Source organism: Salminus brasiliensis, chromosome 2 (genome assembly GCF_030463535.1).
Source record: "Salminus brasiliensis chromosome 2, fSalBra1.hap2, whole genome shotgun sequence".
NCBI lineage: Eukaryota > Metazoa > Chordata > Actinopteri > Characiformes > Bryconidae > Salminus > Salminus brasiliensis.
In genome coordinates, this window is record NC_132879.1 from 42999184 (window position 1) to 43017125 (window position 17942).

Genomic DNA, 17942 nt, shown 5'->3' on the forward strand with positions numbered 1-17942 from the left:
AAAAAAGCCAAATGTGTAACAAAACATTTACAGGAGAATGTAAGAGAAGCGGTCCATAACTAGTAGCAGAAGAGGAAAGGGCCAAGTCCTGACCTTAGCCCTCTCAAGATGCAGGGACATGACCTGAAGAGGGCTGTGTAAACAAGGGGTTTAAGAAATACTGATAAACTGAAACACATTTGCAAAAAGAAATGATCCAAAATTCTCTCAACGTAGTACAAGCCTTAGTTGCAGCTACAGTGATTGTTTGGTGGCGGTAAATGAAAAGGAGGACATACAGGTTACTAATTTTTAGGGTTCGCTTTTATTTTTTTGAGCCTGCACTGTGTATGTTTATTCAATGTGCCCAATAAAATATATGAACAGTATAACTGTGTGCATCATTAGTTTAGCTAGATTGTGTTGGTCTATAATGTTTTACTTGGATATCAGAGCACACTGTATTAGTAGGCAGAAATCCAGGTAATTCCAGAGTTTACTTTTCCTGCAAGTATACACTCTCCTATGTAGAACACGTGTATTCTAAAATACCCATGACCACAGCTTTAAAGTCTGATTAGCCACCCAAAGCACATCAAAACATAATTGATAACAAATAAATAACAAATATGAGTTAAGACACACAAGCATGCAGTTGCCTTATGTACATTAAAGTGGAACAAAGCATAAACAAAATGATGAACTGGGTGTTGGAAAGTTATTTTAATAATTTGCTGAGACATTTGTTTAATACAAAACAAAAATGTAAAACAAGACCAATTAATGTTGTGACTGTATTATATAAGATGGAGCCAAATGAAACAAAAAAAACAGCACTCAACACTATCCATACAAAAATAGAAGAAAATATATGTCTTTGAATATTCAATTACTCTCCATTTCATCGGACCAAGTGTATCAAACTAGTTTTGCTTGTGTAGGCAACAGGATAGCAACAAGTGTCTGTCTGTTGGCTGTACCAACATTAAGAGGAAAAGCCTGCGATTTGCTTTTTCATCTGTTTGTATGTAAAAAATGTAAGATTCTAATTGAAATAATGGAATTAAAAGTTAAAATGTTAAAACAGTATAAACCTTGACATATTCCTCAGGAATAGCTCCAAATGCAGGTTAAAACATCACTTTAAAACTCAAGCTAAAATCTCTACTAAAACCTCCTTTAGGGAATAATCCTTCACAATTAAGGAGTCATTAAACTTACTAAAAATAGCCATTTTTTATGGCTACAGGACAATTGCATAACAGGTTGCAGACAATGTTATCCTAAAATAAACCTGACGTTTTAAAAAAATAACCCCTGAGTTGAAGTTTCTTGATGCTACATGTGAATTTCGTGTTCTGGAGCAGAACAGAAACCTCTATTTCCAGCGCTCACACAAGCAAGCATAGTTTGTTTGCCAAGAGAGCAGTTGTGTGGAGGGTGTGTGCGCTCTTCCTTCAGAAGGGTTGGGAGCTTGAATCCTTAGTCAGGGAGGACATGTACGCTTCATAGATTGTGTCAAGGAAAGATGCGTCATTCTGGAACACAGAACACAGAAGAAAGCCACAATGGATCACAATCAAGCATCAAAGTCCTGCATGTACTGACCAATATCTTAAAAGAATGGGCATCAGCAACAACCTACATTCTACTAATGCTGCACAGTAAAGCCTAAAATCACACACACAATTGTTTAGATCACATCTCTTATTTATCTAATTCAGAAAGAACAAGAATTACATTATTAAAAACGTTTAGTTTGCCAATACATAATCAGGATATTAATTTATGTATAATCTTTTGAAAAGTTTCCAATTTAGTTAGTTTCAATTCCTACCCACGTCTTAGAATTCCTTATCAGACAATGCTTAAAATGCTTGTTTCAAACTGCCAATCACGCAATGTCATGGTACATTTACACTCGCTTGGAGGAGAACACTTGCTAATTCTATTAACCTTAGCTAACAGACGCTTACACTGGATAGCACCACACTGATTAATGACTGGAAGAGAGGGACATTCTATCCTCCAGGAGGGAGGTGACAGATGGCAGGGATCTCCTGATGATAGAACCACTGCCATGTAGAAATTTTTGACCTTTGATTAAAATAAGACTACTGGCACAGAGTAAATTAGTATTTGCAGAAACAACTGGAATACAGGCCATTGTGAGGGGGCTCCCTGTTTGGTGAAGTCACGCTCTGAAAACAAAAAACAAGTCCACCATAGTTGCGAATTTAGTGGCATGCTAAAAGGGAAAGCAAGCAGAGCTGGATAATCCAATCTACTTAATGTGCCGGAAAATAATTGAGAAGACTCACGAGACTATTCACTCAACTTTGTGCTCTCAGATGTTTTGTTGTATCCCCTAAACATGTCTGATTTAAGCTTAAAGATTTAAGCTTAACTTAGGATTTAAGTTAGCTGGACTTTCCTGACTAATGTTCATGGACCAATTTGGATAGATCTCTGTCTTAGAAAAGGCCGCTTTGCCAACATATGACTTGAGGCAGTTGCTCTCAAACTGCTTCTCAAAAGATGGCTCACATTTTTAGAGCACAAAATAGAGCACTAAAATGGAGGGCACCTGGAAAAGCCCCTCAGGACAGGTTTGAGAACCACAGATACTAGTTAAAACTAACAACAAAATAAATATATAACATGTGCCAATTAGTTAACTAATTAACTATGATTAAAATACAATCAACTGGACAGCCCTACAGTGAGCCTTACTGTTGACGGTCTTTCCTCAGTGGTTCGAAATCGCGGTCTTAAGGGTGCAATATTTATTTAGTACACCTGAATCAGCTCATTAACTAATTAACAAGCCCCTCTAGTGCTGGGTCAGGTGGAAAATGTACAGAGAATGTGGTCCCCAGGACAGACACATGTTTGACACATTTTTTAATATGAAAATGCCTTGAATAAGAGACATCGGTCCAAGACTGACCCTGATGAGGTGGAGCAGTGTTGCCTGCAGCTGAGCGCGGCTGAGTACTCGAGGCTCCTCTGGCTCCGTCCGTAGCCCCTTAGATTGAGAGAACATGCTGGGCGACAGAAGCAGGGTGGGGGCTACTGTGGCTGGAATGCGCTGCGGGGAGCATACCTGAGAGGGAGAGAATGTGTGTAAGTGATTGAGAGTGTGAAAGAGATGGAGGGCCACAGCATTGTTAAGTCTGCCATACATGTCCTACCGCTGCATGTTCTATGGTGTTATGACTGGTGGGCAGATGATGCTGTGGAGGAGCCTTGTGGAAGCTGGGGGCCAGAGTTGGGCGGGAGTGCTCCTGACTAGCATTCTGCTCCTGCTGAACCAGCTGTAGCTTCTGGAGCAGCTCATGGGGAGAGACCACTCCAAGTCCTCCATTTGTGCCAGAGCCGCTTGTAGACGGTGGTGCAGCATGGGGCACCAACCCTTTTGAAGGGCTGTAGAAGATGAGCTGACCCTGGGCTGACTTCAGTGGCTCTACTTCCATCAGCTGCGGAGCAGGCAGCCCCGGGATGAGCGGAGGTGGAGCGACGGAGGCGTAGGGGGTCGTATGGGTGGAGGGAGGGGGGTTCTGGAAGAGTCTCTGTATCGGATCAGGTCGACTCTGTGGGGGCCCGTTCTCACACAGTCTATTTTCAGGAGACTCTGAGACGGGTTGCAGTGGGACCACTGTTCCTCGGGGAACACTCATCAGCTTCTGGATAGCCGGACAGTGCTGGTTAGGGTTGCTGGACGTCACAGCACCCCCTGCTGTTGGAGATGTGTCACTGTAAGACAGGGAGCGGACCACAGCTGGTCGGCCCGAAGCTGCTTTGCATGCACCTGAGCTGGGCTGTGGGGAGACAGAGTTAGCTCTGACTTGACCTCCAAACAGAGTTGCGATTGAGAGATGTTTGGATTCAGTCTCTCCATCCTGGGGGGAATAGAGAGATGAAAGAAAAAAAGAGAGGGAAGAGACTAAATTCAGTGTTGGGTAAAAGACAGTGCTTACACTATTTAAAGGTTTTGACAATTTAAGTGTCTATGAAGGTCCTGTTTTACGTTCATTAAAGCTTGAATTAGATGTGTACATGATGCAGTCATGATGTATTGTGTTTTTATCATGACCTTTATTAGAAAATAATTGAAGTCAATAGTAATATAAGGGAGCGTTATTTACTTTACTTAGCATTAGTATACAACTTGAAGTATTAGCATACAACTTGAAGTCTGATAATGTGGGTTCTGGGTAGTGTCAGGTTTGTTTAATAGAAGTGTATTTAGAGTTAACAAGAATGGAATAGGACACTAAAACATCAAGGAGAAAGTAAGGCAGCAAATGTTTGTGGACTTCTAATGAATGCTTACTAAGTTGCTACTTGAAGTTGCACCCATTGCTGACACAGATGTGCAAATGCTCACTCGCTTACAGCGTGTCTAGTCCCTCTAAAGAAGTACTTCCAATAGAATAGGATTCTCTGGAGCAGATAAACATGAACCTATTGGCACCATGTCAACTACTAGGCATAGGCTAGGAGGGATTTAAACCTCCCCAGCATTGAGCTGTGGCTCTAGAATGATGGTGGTCCATCCAATACTTTTGGACCAGTTCGGGAGTTGGAGATGGGGTGGGCTAGTGATCATCCAACGTCCTGACCTCAGTAACGTTCTTTTTAATACCCATATTTTTTTATTTCAAATGAAACGGTGAATGAACAGGTGTCCCAATACTTGGTCCATATAATGTTTTCAATTTATTAGAATGTAAAATAGTTGTTAAAAAATAATTCAAACTAAAATCTACACAGCAGGCATGTTGTGTAAGGGACATTTCCAATTCTGACCACTAATTAGAGACTAAAAAGCACTAATTCATTTGCATAACAGCTTTGTGTTTAATTTCTACATTACCTAAGCCCAATTATGTTCTAGTACCAGTTATGATGAATAAATCTTAATGCATAGTGAATAAATTATTTATAAAAGTACAAAGGAAACCCAAACTGCTTTGATTTATTTCTAAAAAGGTTCTTTACACTTCCACATCTCATTTACAAACAAAGTACTTTACCTACAATTCCTTTATTATATGAAAGCATGTCCTGCACTATGTGTCTCAGACACTCTTCTGACAGGCCAGTCTAAAACATCAGTCCTTCTGTTCATTCCACTTTACAGAGTGCAGTGCTGGACTGGTAAAGTGCTCTTAGTCATTCCACAAAGAAAGACACTTGTAAAAAAAGCAGAGGTTGATGCCAACACACATCTGTTAAGTCAAGATCTTGCATTAAAATAAGAGAATGAGATTGTTATGTGGCTGCATCTCCAGGTACTACCCGTAAAAACAATGCACAAGTGCATTCCTGCACTTATAAGTCCAACAGGTTGTCTGGCACATACGTAACAAGGTTATTTCTGAAGTGCCATCATCTGAGAGCAACAATCAAACAGCCCTTAGAGCTCCAGCTTTAAACTGTTAAATTTTTTTTTAATTTAAGCTTTCAAGTTTTACAGTTACCCTTTCCACATTGTTGCCTTTTTCCCCACATTCTTTAAAATGATCATTTAAATTGGCAGCGAAGGTGGAAATTCAAAGCTACTAACCGGACCCATTACAACTTCTTGTGGTCTGTGTCACCATGACGCATAGTTCAATTTCTAGGTAGGCGCGCATCAGGCTATGGCATAGGGTACACGGCTATGACGTAGATTTGATACAGAAGCATAGATTGGCCTTTAGTGTCAGGTTCAGCAATGGCTACTTCATCCTAGCTACAAAAATGAGTTTCTGTTAAGTAGCATAAAATATCTACATCATATAAAAGATCCAAATATGTCATTTAAATAGTTAATTAGTGGTGATGTTATTAGCCAAAGTGAGCTGTAAATGTGTATTCTTAATACTAGGGGGCAGCAATATGAAACAATTGGACTTTATTCACCAACAGTTCTTAAGCATTGTTTTTCCTAAAACCCACTTACACAATTTAGTAACATTTAGCAGTGCTTTCTTACAAGGACAATGGGATTCATCAATCTTTTAAGAGCTGCAAACAATTCTGTGGTTTTACACACATCATGAATCTGACTCAGACCATTTGTTTTTCTCTATTTCTCTAAAACAAAAGTAAGAACATTCTAAAATTTCAGAGGGCTGAAAATCGGATAAAAAAAAGAAAATAAATATACTGTTAGTTACATATATTTTAAGTTCCTAGCCATGCAAGCTGACCGATTGCATTATGGCATTATTTTGCCAGAAAGTTTTTATTTATTTATTGCTATTATTATTATTATTTTAACCAACACCATCACTGACACCAAACTGTCATATAAAAGCAATTGAACTCAAGCTTGTGTATTCTCATGAAATAACAGAATGGTTGTGATGAAATTCAGGACTTGCCTTCGGCTCACGTCTGCAACATCACAGCCGTGCTGTTATTTGATGATAACATGCTCACTCTTGTGTTCTATGCCTTAACTGTATTATATTTAACTTGTATTTTTGTTGTCTTTACTGACAGATCAGTGCAGGTCATCCATTTTGGATGATGTTACCAACCAAGCAATTATTGATCCAACCCTACTCAGTACAATAAAACCAATACACTGCATTTCCCAGACCATGTTCTGCTTTTAAAGTGTAAATTGCAGCTGCCTCTATATTAATGTTTGGTTGCTAAGTCATTATAGTAACCCAATGTTAAAGGTGCAAATGCATTTTTAATGGCACTTTCTTTTACAATATTAAAAATGTATGTGTGAGACATGTTGGTGAATATAATGCTTTTTTGAATTTGCTACTGCATTTCCAGAGTTTGTCTGCAATGTCTGCCAGATTGTGTGTGCATTGTGCATTGTCTGTGTGTGATTGATAAATAGACAGATAGGCAGAAAAAGAAAGCTATATATATACCTGTTGGGTTTGGGCCTGAGTCTGTCTCCCATATTCCTGAACCCCTGCCTGTTGTCTCTCTTTTGGCTTGAGTGGAATGGGTTTGATCAGGTTGGGGTTGTCAAAGATTACACCTCCACTTCCGATTTCCTTAGGCTCTGAGCTAAGCTTTCCCTGAAGACACACACACACACACACACACACACACACACACACACACACACACACACACACACACACACACACACACACACACACGGAAAAAGGTGAAAAAAAAAATGCGGAGAACTGTATAAAAGCAGGCTGTGAAAGTAACCTCTTTACTTTAACAAATAATCTGAAACCTTGAGCAAGACTGTATTAGAAGTATTAGCAGTGTTCCAGGATAAAGTGCTTCATACCAAACAGAATTTGTCAGAAAGAGAACAATTTCATTTGCCCTCCAATTATGCTTCACTAGTGACATAAGCTCTCTCCACCAATCATAGCTCTCTTTCTGGCACTGATATGGTAACTTTGGTATCTTTTTGAATGCACTGTGTATCCTCCTAACCTGTAGAGCTGCGTCTCCAAGATCTGTTCAAAAACCTGTTTAAACAGTTTAAACTGACTTAACGTGCATCCAAGCTGTTTGTAGAAGCTCTCCTAAAGCGTTCTCTGTGAAAGAGCACTTTAGCCTTCTTTCACTCTTCCAAAATGCAGCATGCAGAGTTCACTTTGAGAGTCCCTGTCTCAAATCACTACCGTTCCCCCTTTTCACAGTGGAGAGCGTTTCTGAACACTGAATTGTTGCGCCCAGCATGAATCGCTTAATGTGGAAAAAATAGTTGTGCTACACCCTTCACAAACAAAAGCGGATTTTGTGATGGCCAGTATTATACATTTAAATTACTGCTTATGTTACATTATTACCGGTCAGAATTTTTTATTGACTGCTACAGAATTATGTAAGAAATTTAAAAACTATTTTGCCTTTCTTTCCGCCGTCTGTGTTTAACCCAACTGTTTTAAAATAAAAATCCCATGTTCTTCTGTTGTTTAAATAAGGTTTATATTACTGCTACTCTACTGTCAAATCGTAAGCAAGCAGGATAAACAAAAACCTTTATATAATTTGATAACTTGCATTGAAACTGCCAACTTTCACCAAACTGACGGTGAAGCTCTTGGAGCACTCATAGCTGTTAGTTTAAGTAACAAGCATAAGAAGTGTATTTCTAGTTTCTTGGTTCATGGCTAGTTTTCTCACTTTTTCTCAGTGTAGTGTAGCTGATGACTAGTTTTAAGTTCAAGTTTGCTTGCCTGTATATTTAAATAACTCTACTAAATGAAGTCACTTATGTCTTATTTCATTTATGATTATTTTATTAGATTTATTTGCTTTCTTTTCTTATTTCTTTGTTGTTATGAATCAGTCACTTTATTTAGCTTTGAGAGAAACTTTCTTTATATTAAAAAAACAAAAACACAAAAAAAACTTCTGCTTACAGTTTCCCCCCAGACTGGTGGGGCTAAGATAAATAAAGACAAATATTAAGCAATAACAGTGACGACCAATAGAGTCAATCAATCAAACCAAATCTAATTATCTGAATAAAAGAATTCGTGATTAGACAATGCAGACAAGGTCATACTTAAAATTAGTCTAATAACTCTAACAGGCTTACAGGCTCATGAAAGTATGGCACAAATCAGGGTTTGTTTGAGTGTGCTTATTTTCTGGAAAAAAAAAACTGATAAAAGAATAAAATAAAATAAAGAGCAGTCAATATTCTGAGTTAAACCTGAAAAAAAATTATGATTATCCAGGCAGGTTGATGTTATTCATTATTCAGTTTTTATTTTTTCATTACAATAGTGCCCTCTAGTGGTGCCCATACACTTGAGCGTGTGTGTGTGTGTGTGTGTGTGTGTGTGTGTGTGTGTGTGTGTGTGTGTTTTTTTACCTTGTCATACTCATTGCGTGCCTTGGTTAGCATCTGCAGTATGTCTACTCCTTTTTTTTCTTCTTTAGATTCCAGCTTTTGTGGAGACACCCAGCCACACTGACTTGGAGTGTGTAGCTGCTGCTCCTGCCTGGTCAGACTACACACACACACACACACACACACACACACACAAAACACAAAACACAAAACAGTAATTGAGCACACACGTGCTAGAACCAAAATTGTATATGAAAAATGTTTTCCCTTGCAGTTTCTTACGTTTTCTTACATACATATGGCTTTAAGATCCAAAAATAGTCTAAACTCATTTTTACATGGCTATTTTCCAACCTTACTGTATCAGCGGGCAGTTCTGTGCCTTTAAGATAGATATAAGATTAAATAACTCCTGCAGAACTGCAGTGCAAATAGGTGGGGCTAAACTGCAGTAAGGTAAATGGGTGGAGTTATGTAAATAGGTTGACAACAGTAAAACTGAGGAACAGAGAGACTGGACAGAGGAGTAAACAGTACACTTTGCAAGTAAAAGCATTTACATATTCCTTCAAACCCCTTTTTTTCAATGAAAATTAAAGGTTTCCATGACACACTGCCTTTTAAGCAACATTACGTAGTATTTTTACATTAAATGAACAGCTTCAAAATCATTATGACGATTCTCACTATTACACTGACTTGTAATAGTGAGAATGGCGTCTCAATCATTGCCTCCCTGGGCTCAGCTCACCCGTTTCTACACTGTGTAACTTTTGCAAAACAGGCAGGACAATGCTTGCATGATGCGCTGCGTCATGAATGTAAAATCCTGTTATCACTATCACTAAACCACGTCAGTACACATGCTTCTTTCACTTTCAGTGACAGTTCTGTAACTCTTAGCTTGTTAAATTGACCAGGTTTTTCTTTCATGTTTTGCTTCACTGCAACTGTAGGGGGAACCCAGGAGCAATAAACCTACTCAAGACTACAGAAAACAGAAGTTAAAGCCAACAATTTATGAATATTTATCTTCATGTGTTTGCTATAAGCAGCTAAAGTCAATAAGACCACTTGCGTCTAAGGGAGGGGAGAGGGGGAAAAAATATTACTATCAATTTTCTATTTCGTAATATGTGAACACACTAAGTCTAAATGTTTGTGGACACCCCTTCTAACTAATAATGTAGGGTGGTCTCATTTTACAGAGCTGAATATTTACACTAGAACTGAAGTTTTAGTGTGGTGGAGATGGGATGTTTACAGATTGTGGGTTGGCTCTGGGGGGTTCAATCTTGTGCTTTGTGATTACATGATTCTGGTTCTTATTACTGTAGAGGTTTAATGAGAGGTGCCCAAATTAGGTATGGGTTGGTATTTTGTTTCAGACAGTTTTTATTATTAGATTTTTCCACTCATGCTAGTGGCATTTCTTTATTTCCAGTTCATGAGAACAGTTTTCTGGCTGTGATTAGAGCTATGAAAAGTATTCTATTGTTTTCTATTCTATTTGTTATGTCATATTGGTCACCGATATCTCGCCAAGCTGGCCAAATGTTGGTGATGGGTGGACAGGGCTGGATCTTGTGTGGTGAAATGTACTCTATCGTATACTAAATGAGTTATTGCCTAGTGCGAAGTGCTGGTCATCTGCATCCAGAAAGCAGCATTAGGAGTAAGCGATAAGTTTTCCTCTCATTGTCTGGTTGGTAGGGGTCAAAAGTGTAACCTGGACTATATGTGAACATGTTTTTAAAAGTACACCTTATGCTGCATGCAATCAGTCTATTAATAAATTGCCTTCAGGAATTACTTAGCAACATTAACAAAATGTGACTGACATTACCTACACTACAAGGTATTTTAATCATAAAGTCTTAAATCTTAATCAAGAATGTCAAGCAACGTCAGTTCATTTTTTTCCCCACCTCAATCCAATACCCTATGGGGCACCATAAAGCTGAGTAAAGCAAAGATACCCATCCAATCCAACGTTCGTATTTTCACAGATCGTATTGCCATGAGATTTAGGTAAGTCAATTCACACTGAAGAAGAATCATTTAGAACACCAATAGCTTACTCATATACAGTGTTGACATTTTAGACTGGTTATTTTTATTTTTAGCCTTCTTTAAAAAAAAAAAAAAAAAAAAAAAGTTCAATATACAGTTTGTGTAATATCTCATAACACAATTTAACTGACCTCCCTGACCATCTGGCCACCGGGTACCTAAAAAGGTTGCAGGAAAATCAATTCTTTTGATATTCTGGGCTTGTCACGTGAAATAACATTTATAGTGTTGCGAAAGCACTATGATTTCATATTTCTCTAACGTGCGCATGTGTCTCACAGGCATTTGAAAGCACTGTGAAATGAATAATACTTTTTTGTGGATTTTTTTCACAGCTACCGAACAGAGATGCATCCACATTTCACGTTCCTAAAGCTAAGTATCATCAAAACACTGGTGATGTAGACATTACCATTGTCCATGTTCCACTGCAAAATAGCTTCCTTTAAACATCTCAGTTCTATAGGCTCTGAAAGTCTGTTTATGGTGCCTCTAACATAAACGCGATGCAGCGGGCAAAGAATTTTAACCTGATCAGGCTTCAAACAGCCGATACCCAATCCATGTTAACATACCTGGATCAGCCTCTATCCTGCTTTACTGAATTGCATAGACGCATCCCTAGCAACGTTAACTTGTTTGTAGATACACTTACTTTTTCATTAGTTCAGCGATGCGCTGGCAGTCTTCCTTGTCGTAGAACCAGATGCCATAGATAGACACTGTAAAACAGGATTAAAATATGTGATGTCCCCCCCACACACACACATTGCACAGATGCTTTGTACATTAAATAAAGGCACAAATAAAACTGAGCACTGTTGAGAAGTGAGCTCAAGAGATGATGGTGATGCAACAAGGCAATAACCCAAAGCAGGCATGTAAATTAACTAAAGGGTTAATAGTTTTAAAAAAAATGGAGACCTTTGTTCAGAATCCTGATCTTAACCCTTTTTGGATGCTGTGGCAGGAGGTGAAGAGCACTGTGTATGAAAGGCATCCCAGAAATACTGATGCACTGAAACAGATTTGCAGGAAGAATGGTTCAAAATTCCTCTTTAATTATATGCAAATCTACAGCAAATGTCTGGTGGAGGTGACTTACTTTTTTTAGCCTGCACTGTGGAGGTTTACTCAACATGCTCAATAAAAGACAACCGCATGTGTGTTGTGTTTAGTTTTGTTTGTCTATAATTGTGACTTAGATATGGACCAGACCACATTTCTTAAGTAATCCAGGTCATTCCAATAGGTTTACTAACCTTTTCCCGTAACTGCATACCATACACGTTAGGCCATTATATGAGTAATTAGGTCAATCGGGGGTTGATCATCACACATCAGAAGCAAAAATATTATGATACTTAGACATTTTCACAATCCACAAAATACAAATCACAATATTTTCTTGTTTTTACATTACAATTTCTGGGGGGAAATGCAATATTGTTGAATTAAAAAAAACTGCTGACACAACTGGACATGATTAAATTGTGGACAAAACTGGAAAACAAATAGAACCGATGCAGGTGAGGATAAAATATAGATATTAATGATGCACCTGTACTATATCATATATATATGTTATACAAATTAATCATCACATCAATAACGAGTATTAATAATTATTTATTAACCAGTTTCCTATGGTTTCCTTGGAATTTTTCTATCACATCAGAGCATCCTCCAGGATAAATTGTCATTTAATGTAATTAAAATTACCATAAAAATATAAACCTCTAGCCCTTCCTCATATTACAGCCCAACAATTTATCAGTTCACTAATACCATGGGCTTGGGTGCAGTGGTCCTGACACCACATGCTGTGCTGACAGTTAGACGAGGACCACTTCCCCTCACCTCCACTAATCCACCGGCCCAAATGGGGAAGAGGGAGATACCAGAACCCAGATTCGTACGACAGAGAGATAACTGGTAGGAGAGAGGAATGAAGTGGTGGGGGTGAAAGGAGAAAGCGCTGCATGTAAGAAAGACCGGACTTGGCTGAAAGTTTGTATGGTGCTGCTGTCGCCGTCTCCACAACTCTTGGCTTGCTGCGCCTTAAGTAGAGTCACTGCATGGGTCAGAGCTTGGGAAAGAACCCAAACAAAGTTCTGATTCCTGGGAAAGGAAGAATAATATTCATAGCTGGCCGAGCGAGCGAGAGCAAGAGAGAGCGAGAGAGCGAGAGAGAGAGAGAGAGAGCGAGAGAGAGAGCATGAGTACAAGGGAGAGAGACTGGAGGACAAGGTGCCATAAAAAGCGAACTTGGTGGAGCAAAGAGGAGGACAAAGAGGAGGAGACGAAAGTACGGAAACAGTATCAGAATTCTTCACGTGGCAAAACAGCAGCAACATCTCTGGCACACTGAAGACCATACCCCACAGGACGTGCGCAGGTGTCACGGTAAGCAGGAAAGAACTTCAAGATCCCATAAAACATAGCACACTTGTTGGGAACACGCCGCTTCTTCATCTGAACATCCGTCTTGAGGACAGGGATAATGCTACGCAGGCTTTTCCAGCAGAGGCTGAAGCATGAGCGCTTGCAGGAGGAGCCAGAGGTGCGATTCAAAGGCAAACTCATCTCGGAAAAAGAGCTGGGCTATACATATGTACAGCCAGGAGGTAAGCGATCGCACAAACGCAGATGCTCATAGAGACACACACACACACTCCTGTATGCAACACTAGCACAAAACATAATTAAACTAATGGTAATGTTTGTATTAAGGACCAGCAGACAAACTCCAGCTCCGCATTTCATGTGACAGTGTGTGTGTAATGGATGGCACAGGGCAGCATCTGTGGCAAAGTTCCATTGGAGCTCTTTTGGCTACCAGTGAGAGAATCGCATCTATCCAGCTGAACTCTTGTACTGTTCTGTTCTGTTGGACTAGAGCGGTCTTTAGAGTTGTCTACCAATTTTGGAGGGTTGATCAGACAATTCAAGGTTTTAAAAAAGGCCAAACAACAAAAACACAGTTAAACAGTAATGCTCCTGGACAATTAAAATTCTTTGAAGAATAATTACTGGGGTAAAACTTTGTTTCTATGAGAGAGAGCAGTAGGACAACCTAAAATATTGATAAGCACACAAATTAGCAGCTATTCACTGAGCTACATTGAGTAATCATGACAGAACGGGTATACTTAATGGCAAATATTCTCCTTGTGCACTTCAGGGGGGGGGCTGTGGCTTTGCAACACCTCATGAGTGCAGTAAAGTACAATTTTACTGGCTCTTTCCCATGGTCATTTTACAAACATTACCCCACAAACAGTTTAAAAAGAACTTCAACCTCCAAGCTCACATCTGCGCTTACTTCTCATGGACCTTACATTTTCCCACAATGAGCTCCACCTACCTGACATAGTTTCAAGAGTGTGTGGAAGCATGTGTGTATGTCTGTATTTACCCTGGTTCGGAGCGGAGTTTTGTTATCTTATCAGGGCTCGCTGATTGGGTCTGCTAATGCTGGCAGTACACTCTCAGTGAGCGCTCAGTATGGGCCCTCTGCCACACACATACCTCTGCACCATAAAAGGAGCTGTGGCTCTGGAGCCACTCGCACAGCCCTGCTCCTCTGCCAGCTCTCTCCCAGAGCACATACACACTCACGTCCTTTCACTTAGGTTCCCTTGCACTTCCTACGCACTTATTCCCATAGCATGCACAAACTGCCCCCTCTGCGGAAAAGTTTCCATGCTACCAATAGGAGGCTGATGGATGTTCTAGGAAAAGTAGATGAAAATACTAAAGGAAAGTTCACGCTGCTGTAAAACACTTACATCGAACATTCCTGTAGAGCAAAAAAGGGTCCTGGAGCTGGAAGTCCAAGTCCTTAGTGATGGGTTCAGTCAAGTTGTCCATACTGAGGCGGTTCATGATGGTGAAGCCGTGCTTAGGAGAAGCGAGCCTTAAAAAAAAAAAAAAAAACGAAACAGAAGACAAACACAAATGACCAAATGTTACTTGACAAGTTCAAGCTGATGTATTGGTCACAGTATGATATGGGACCCACTTAAAACACAGTTAGCAGCAATGGATGCTGTTTTTGTCTACTTGGCTGCTCATGGGTCATTGCTCTTTTGTTCTAACCTATAAAATCAAAATGGAACAGATCATGACTCCCAATCGGTCACTGCTATACCGCAAGACGGTGCAATTTAATCAACTTTAATAAAGAAATGAAAATCATAATTGTGGAATTGAGTGGAACTATGAAACTGTTAAAAATATATATTCAAGGTCATCTTAGGAACCCTCTTCCGTGATCCCCTCTTTCAAATAGCTATGTCCTAGCCCCAGAAAAAACAACTTCCAAATATACACATATAAATAAGATCTCAATTTTTCTATCTGATTAAGTTCTTGGTTGCTGTGACAGTATTTTAGTACATTGTTTATCTACATTCATGCAAGGAAGCATCACCCAAGCAGAGAGGCATTTAGAGAACAGGAAGACAATTTGTTTAACTGCACTTCAGCAGCCACTGTACTGTGGACATGTTTAATAACACTGCTAAAATAGATGAGACGGCTGGCTCCAGAAGCTGCCACACATACCATAGTGTCGTGCTACTGCTCCCACTATCTGTCACAGATCTTAAATCACAATGTGAATCGAATTATCCCTCCCCTTCTCCACATTTAATTTGCTCTGATTGGTAGGTTTATTGGAATCTGTGAAGTGCAAGCTCACCTCTGTACTGTTGTCATGTGGTTTGGACAGGAGTTTTACATTTAGTCGAGCAGGATGGAAAAAAATCTACTGTCTCTACTTTACTCTAAACTGTTTCTGTGGGATGACTTTATTGGGATGTACATTTAATTAAGGTATGGCGTACAAATGTTATGCAATTGGTACCAAAACAAAAAATGCTAATATCTCAACAACAAGCACATGCATATTGCATTAAGTCAGGGAACTCTTGTCCTGGTTGAACAGATTCCTGCACAATTTGGTTCTTTTCCTGATCAAGCACATTGATTGCTAAATTTAGTTGCTGTGTTAAAGCAGGGAAATCAAATCAACTGGCCCTAAGTCGTCCTTCCCTCATGTATTAATGGGAGACTTGACGTGTTGCTGAGGAGAAGCAGGATGAAGTCTCAACGTTACACAGTTTTGTTTTGTTTTTTTAAACCACTACACATACCCAACTTTTTAAGCTTTAGACTTGTCTGTCAACTTTCAGACAAGTTCATCTCCAACACATCTGGCTCTAATATTCTCTTAATATATCACTAAATATTCAGTGATATTCAGAAGGCCTTCAACTGTCAGTTCTGTTTGGGGCTAATCTGCCACTCCATAGTGTGGTAAATCAGGAGCAGCACTGGGTACCCGTAAATTATATCTTACACTATTGTACTGAAAAATTCCTAGACTAAAACAGAAAAATGAAAATTTGATTATGTATTTTTTTTGAAGAGAAAAATTCTTAGGCAATGCCAGAGTGCTGAAGAAGGACATATAAATGAACATCATTATTTTACACCATTTTAACATCACACTAATAAATAAATTCTTCATGTAATAAATATTTATTTATGAGTATCTGCGGATATTTTCATGGAAATCACTGAATATATGCTTCAGCCCTTTAACGCTCTATAATTAATATGGGTATAGCCGGTACTCCAAGCACGAATATGGGAGGATGAAAAAATATATATTTTTTTTATTATACATTTCTATTTATATACTTTCGCATATTTTATAGCTACATAAAAAGCAGCTGAAAATAAAGGGGACAAATATTAAAAGGCTAGTTAGAAACAACTCGGTGTTCAACCAGAGCTGTGGAGCTTCTGCGAAGTTTCCCACGTCTCACCTCGTGTACACAAACAGTGTCCCCTCAACATCCGTCTTCTCCTGCAAAAACAGACCAGGGTAGGAGTGAATGTACAGGCAGGCTTGCATCTAAACCACGCAGCGCTATCTAGCTTTGAGTTCAGTTTATTATATTCCTATTATATTCCTTCAGAGCTGAAAAACTAATAATAATAAATGCGGATATAATGAGCTAGCAGTGTCAGTTAGCTAGCAACCAGCCACCAAACTCACCCACTCGTTCGTCTCGTTGTTAAAAGTGTAAAGTGCTACTTGGCTGGCCACGTCCACAATGTTGTTGATGTAAGGGTCCTGTCTTTGCAAAGCGGCGAGACTTATGTCCAGACCTTTGGTGGTCAGACAGGTGCCCCCGCCAAATGCGGTCATGGCTCCTTGGCGGTTTGCTTGCTTGTTTGTTGGGGAACTTTTTGCGCGCCGCCGTTATCTAAACCACCGGCTAAAGCGAAGAAGGATCCCTGTCCAGCGGGATTCAGAACCGTGCCTTTCTCAGTCTGCTAAACTAAGGACAGCTCCCGGTCCAGCGGGACTCGGAGATTACCAACGTCTCTCTCAGTCTGCTAGCTTCTCTTGATAGCAATTTCAGGGGGGAAAACAGAGAAAAGGTTCGAGTGGGTTATTTCGCCCGGCCGCGTCCACAGCTAGCTTAAAGAAAGAAAATCTCACACCAAGAATGATGTGGAGGTTTAGGATCTAACTCGTGTGTTGTCGTTTAAAACGAGCATTAAACGGCTTTATTCCACCCAACAACATCTCGGCTCTAACTTCTTCCTCTTCTTCCTCGGGTTGAAAAGGTGGTTGTGAGGGGACTGGCGGTGCACATCGCCGCCACCCGGCCGTGAACGAAGAGCACCGACCCGTCAAGTGGAGCTGCGAGTGTGTGACTTAGCTAGCAGTGACTTCAGCCTGACTGAGCCGCTTCTCGGAATACACTCCGCTCGCGTCTCATTGCGTGAGCTAGCGGTGGCCAAACTCCTAAGACAAACAAGACGTTAAACAGTGGAGAGTTTCTAGGTTTTGGTGAGGAATATTGTAATCCAAATAATAAAAAAGCTGTATTAAACAATCTTCATCAGTACCTTGCTCAACTTTTCTTTTCTCTAAATCAATAAATTCTTGTCCTGGTAGCGCTAGCTATGCTATGTAGCTATAGCTAGCTAATGGCAATACGATGATAACAGCTCCGGACCAACACGACCCTGATTTTCAAAGTTATATAATAATTTATTTATGTTTTATTTATGT

At 39.7% G+C, this 17942-nt stretch overlaps 2 protein-coding genes across 3 annotated transcripts in view; one reads left to right on the top strand and one right to left on the bottom strand.

Annotated features, from left to right (window-relative positions):
- Nucleotides 1–687: 687 nt before the first annotated feature.
- dcp1b (decapping mRNA 1B) lies at nucleotides 688–17589 on the bottom strand. The gene is made up of 9 exons (XM_072672850.1): nucleotides 16914–17589; nucleotides 16681–16721; nucleotides 14635–14762; nucleotides 11499–11565; nucleotides 8792–8930; nucleotides 6867–7019; nucleotides 3174–3881; nucleotides 2930–3085; nucleotides 688–1517 (listed from the first exon to the last, which is right to left on the bottom strand). The coding sequence occupies exons 1-9, from the start codon at nucleotides 17064–17066 to the stop codon at nucleotides 1437–1439; spliced, it is 1626 nt and encodes a 541-aa protein (XP_072528951.1). The 5' UTR covers nucleotides 17067–17589; the 3' UTR covers nucleotides 688–1436.
- cacna1c (calcium channel, voltage-dependent, L type, alpha 1C subunit) overlaps nucleotides 13347–17942 on the top strand; it is a 270161-nt gene continuing 265565 nt past the window's right edge. For both annotated transcript variants that reach the window (XM_072672845.1, XM_072672846.1), the window contains exon 1: nucleotides 13347–13470. In XM_072672845.1, coding sequence (XP_072528946.1) covers nucleotides 13347–13470 — 124 coding nt within the window. The remainder of the gene's footprint in view (nucleotides 13471–17942) is intronic.

Coding starts and splice junctions, on each gene's coding strand:
- dcp1b (XM_072672850.1), bottom strand. CDS start 17,066: ATGACCGCATTTGGCGGGGGCACCTGTCTGACCACCAAAGGTCTGGAC. Junction 8,931..11,498: donor ATCGCTGAACTAATGAAAAA/GTAAGTGTATCT, acceptor GTGTGTGTGTAG/TCTGACCAGGCAGGAGCAGC. Junction 3,086..3,173: donor ACACCATAGAACATGCAGCG/GTAGGACATGTA, acceptor TCTCCCTCTCAG/GTATGCTCCCCGCAGCGCAT.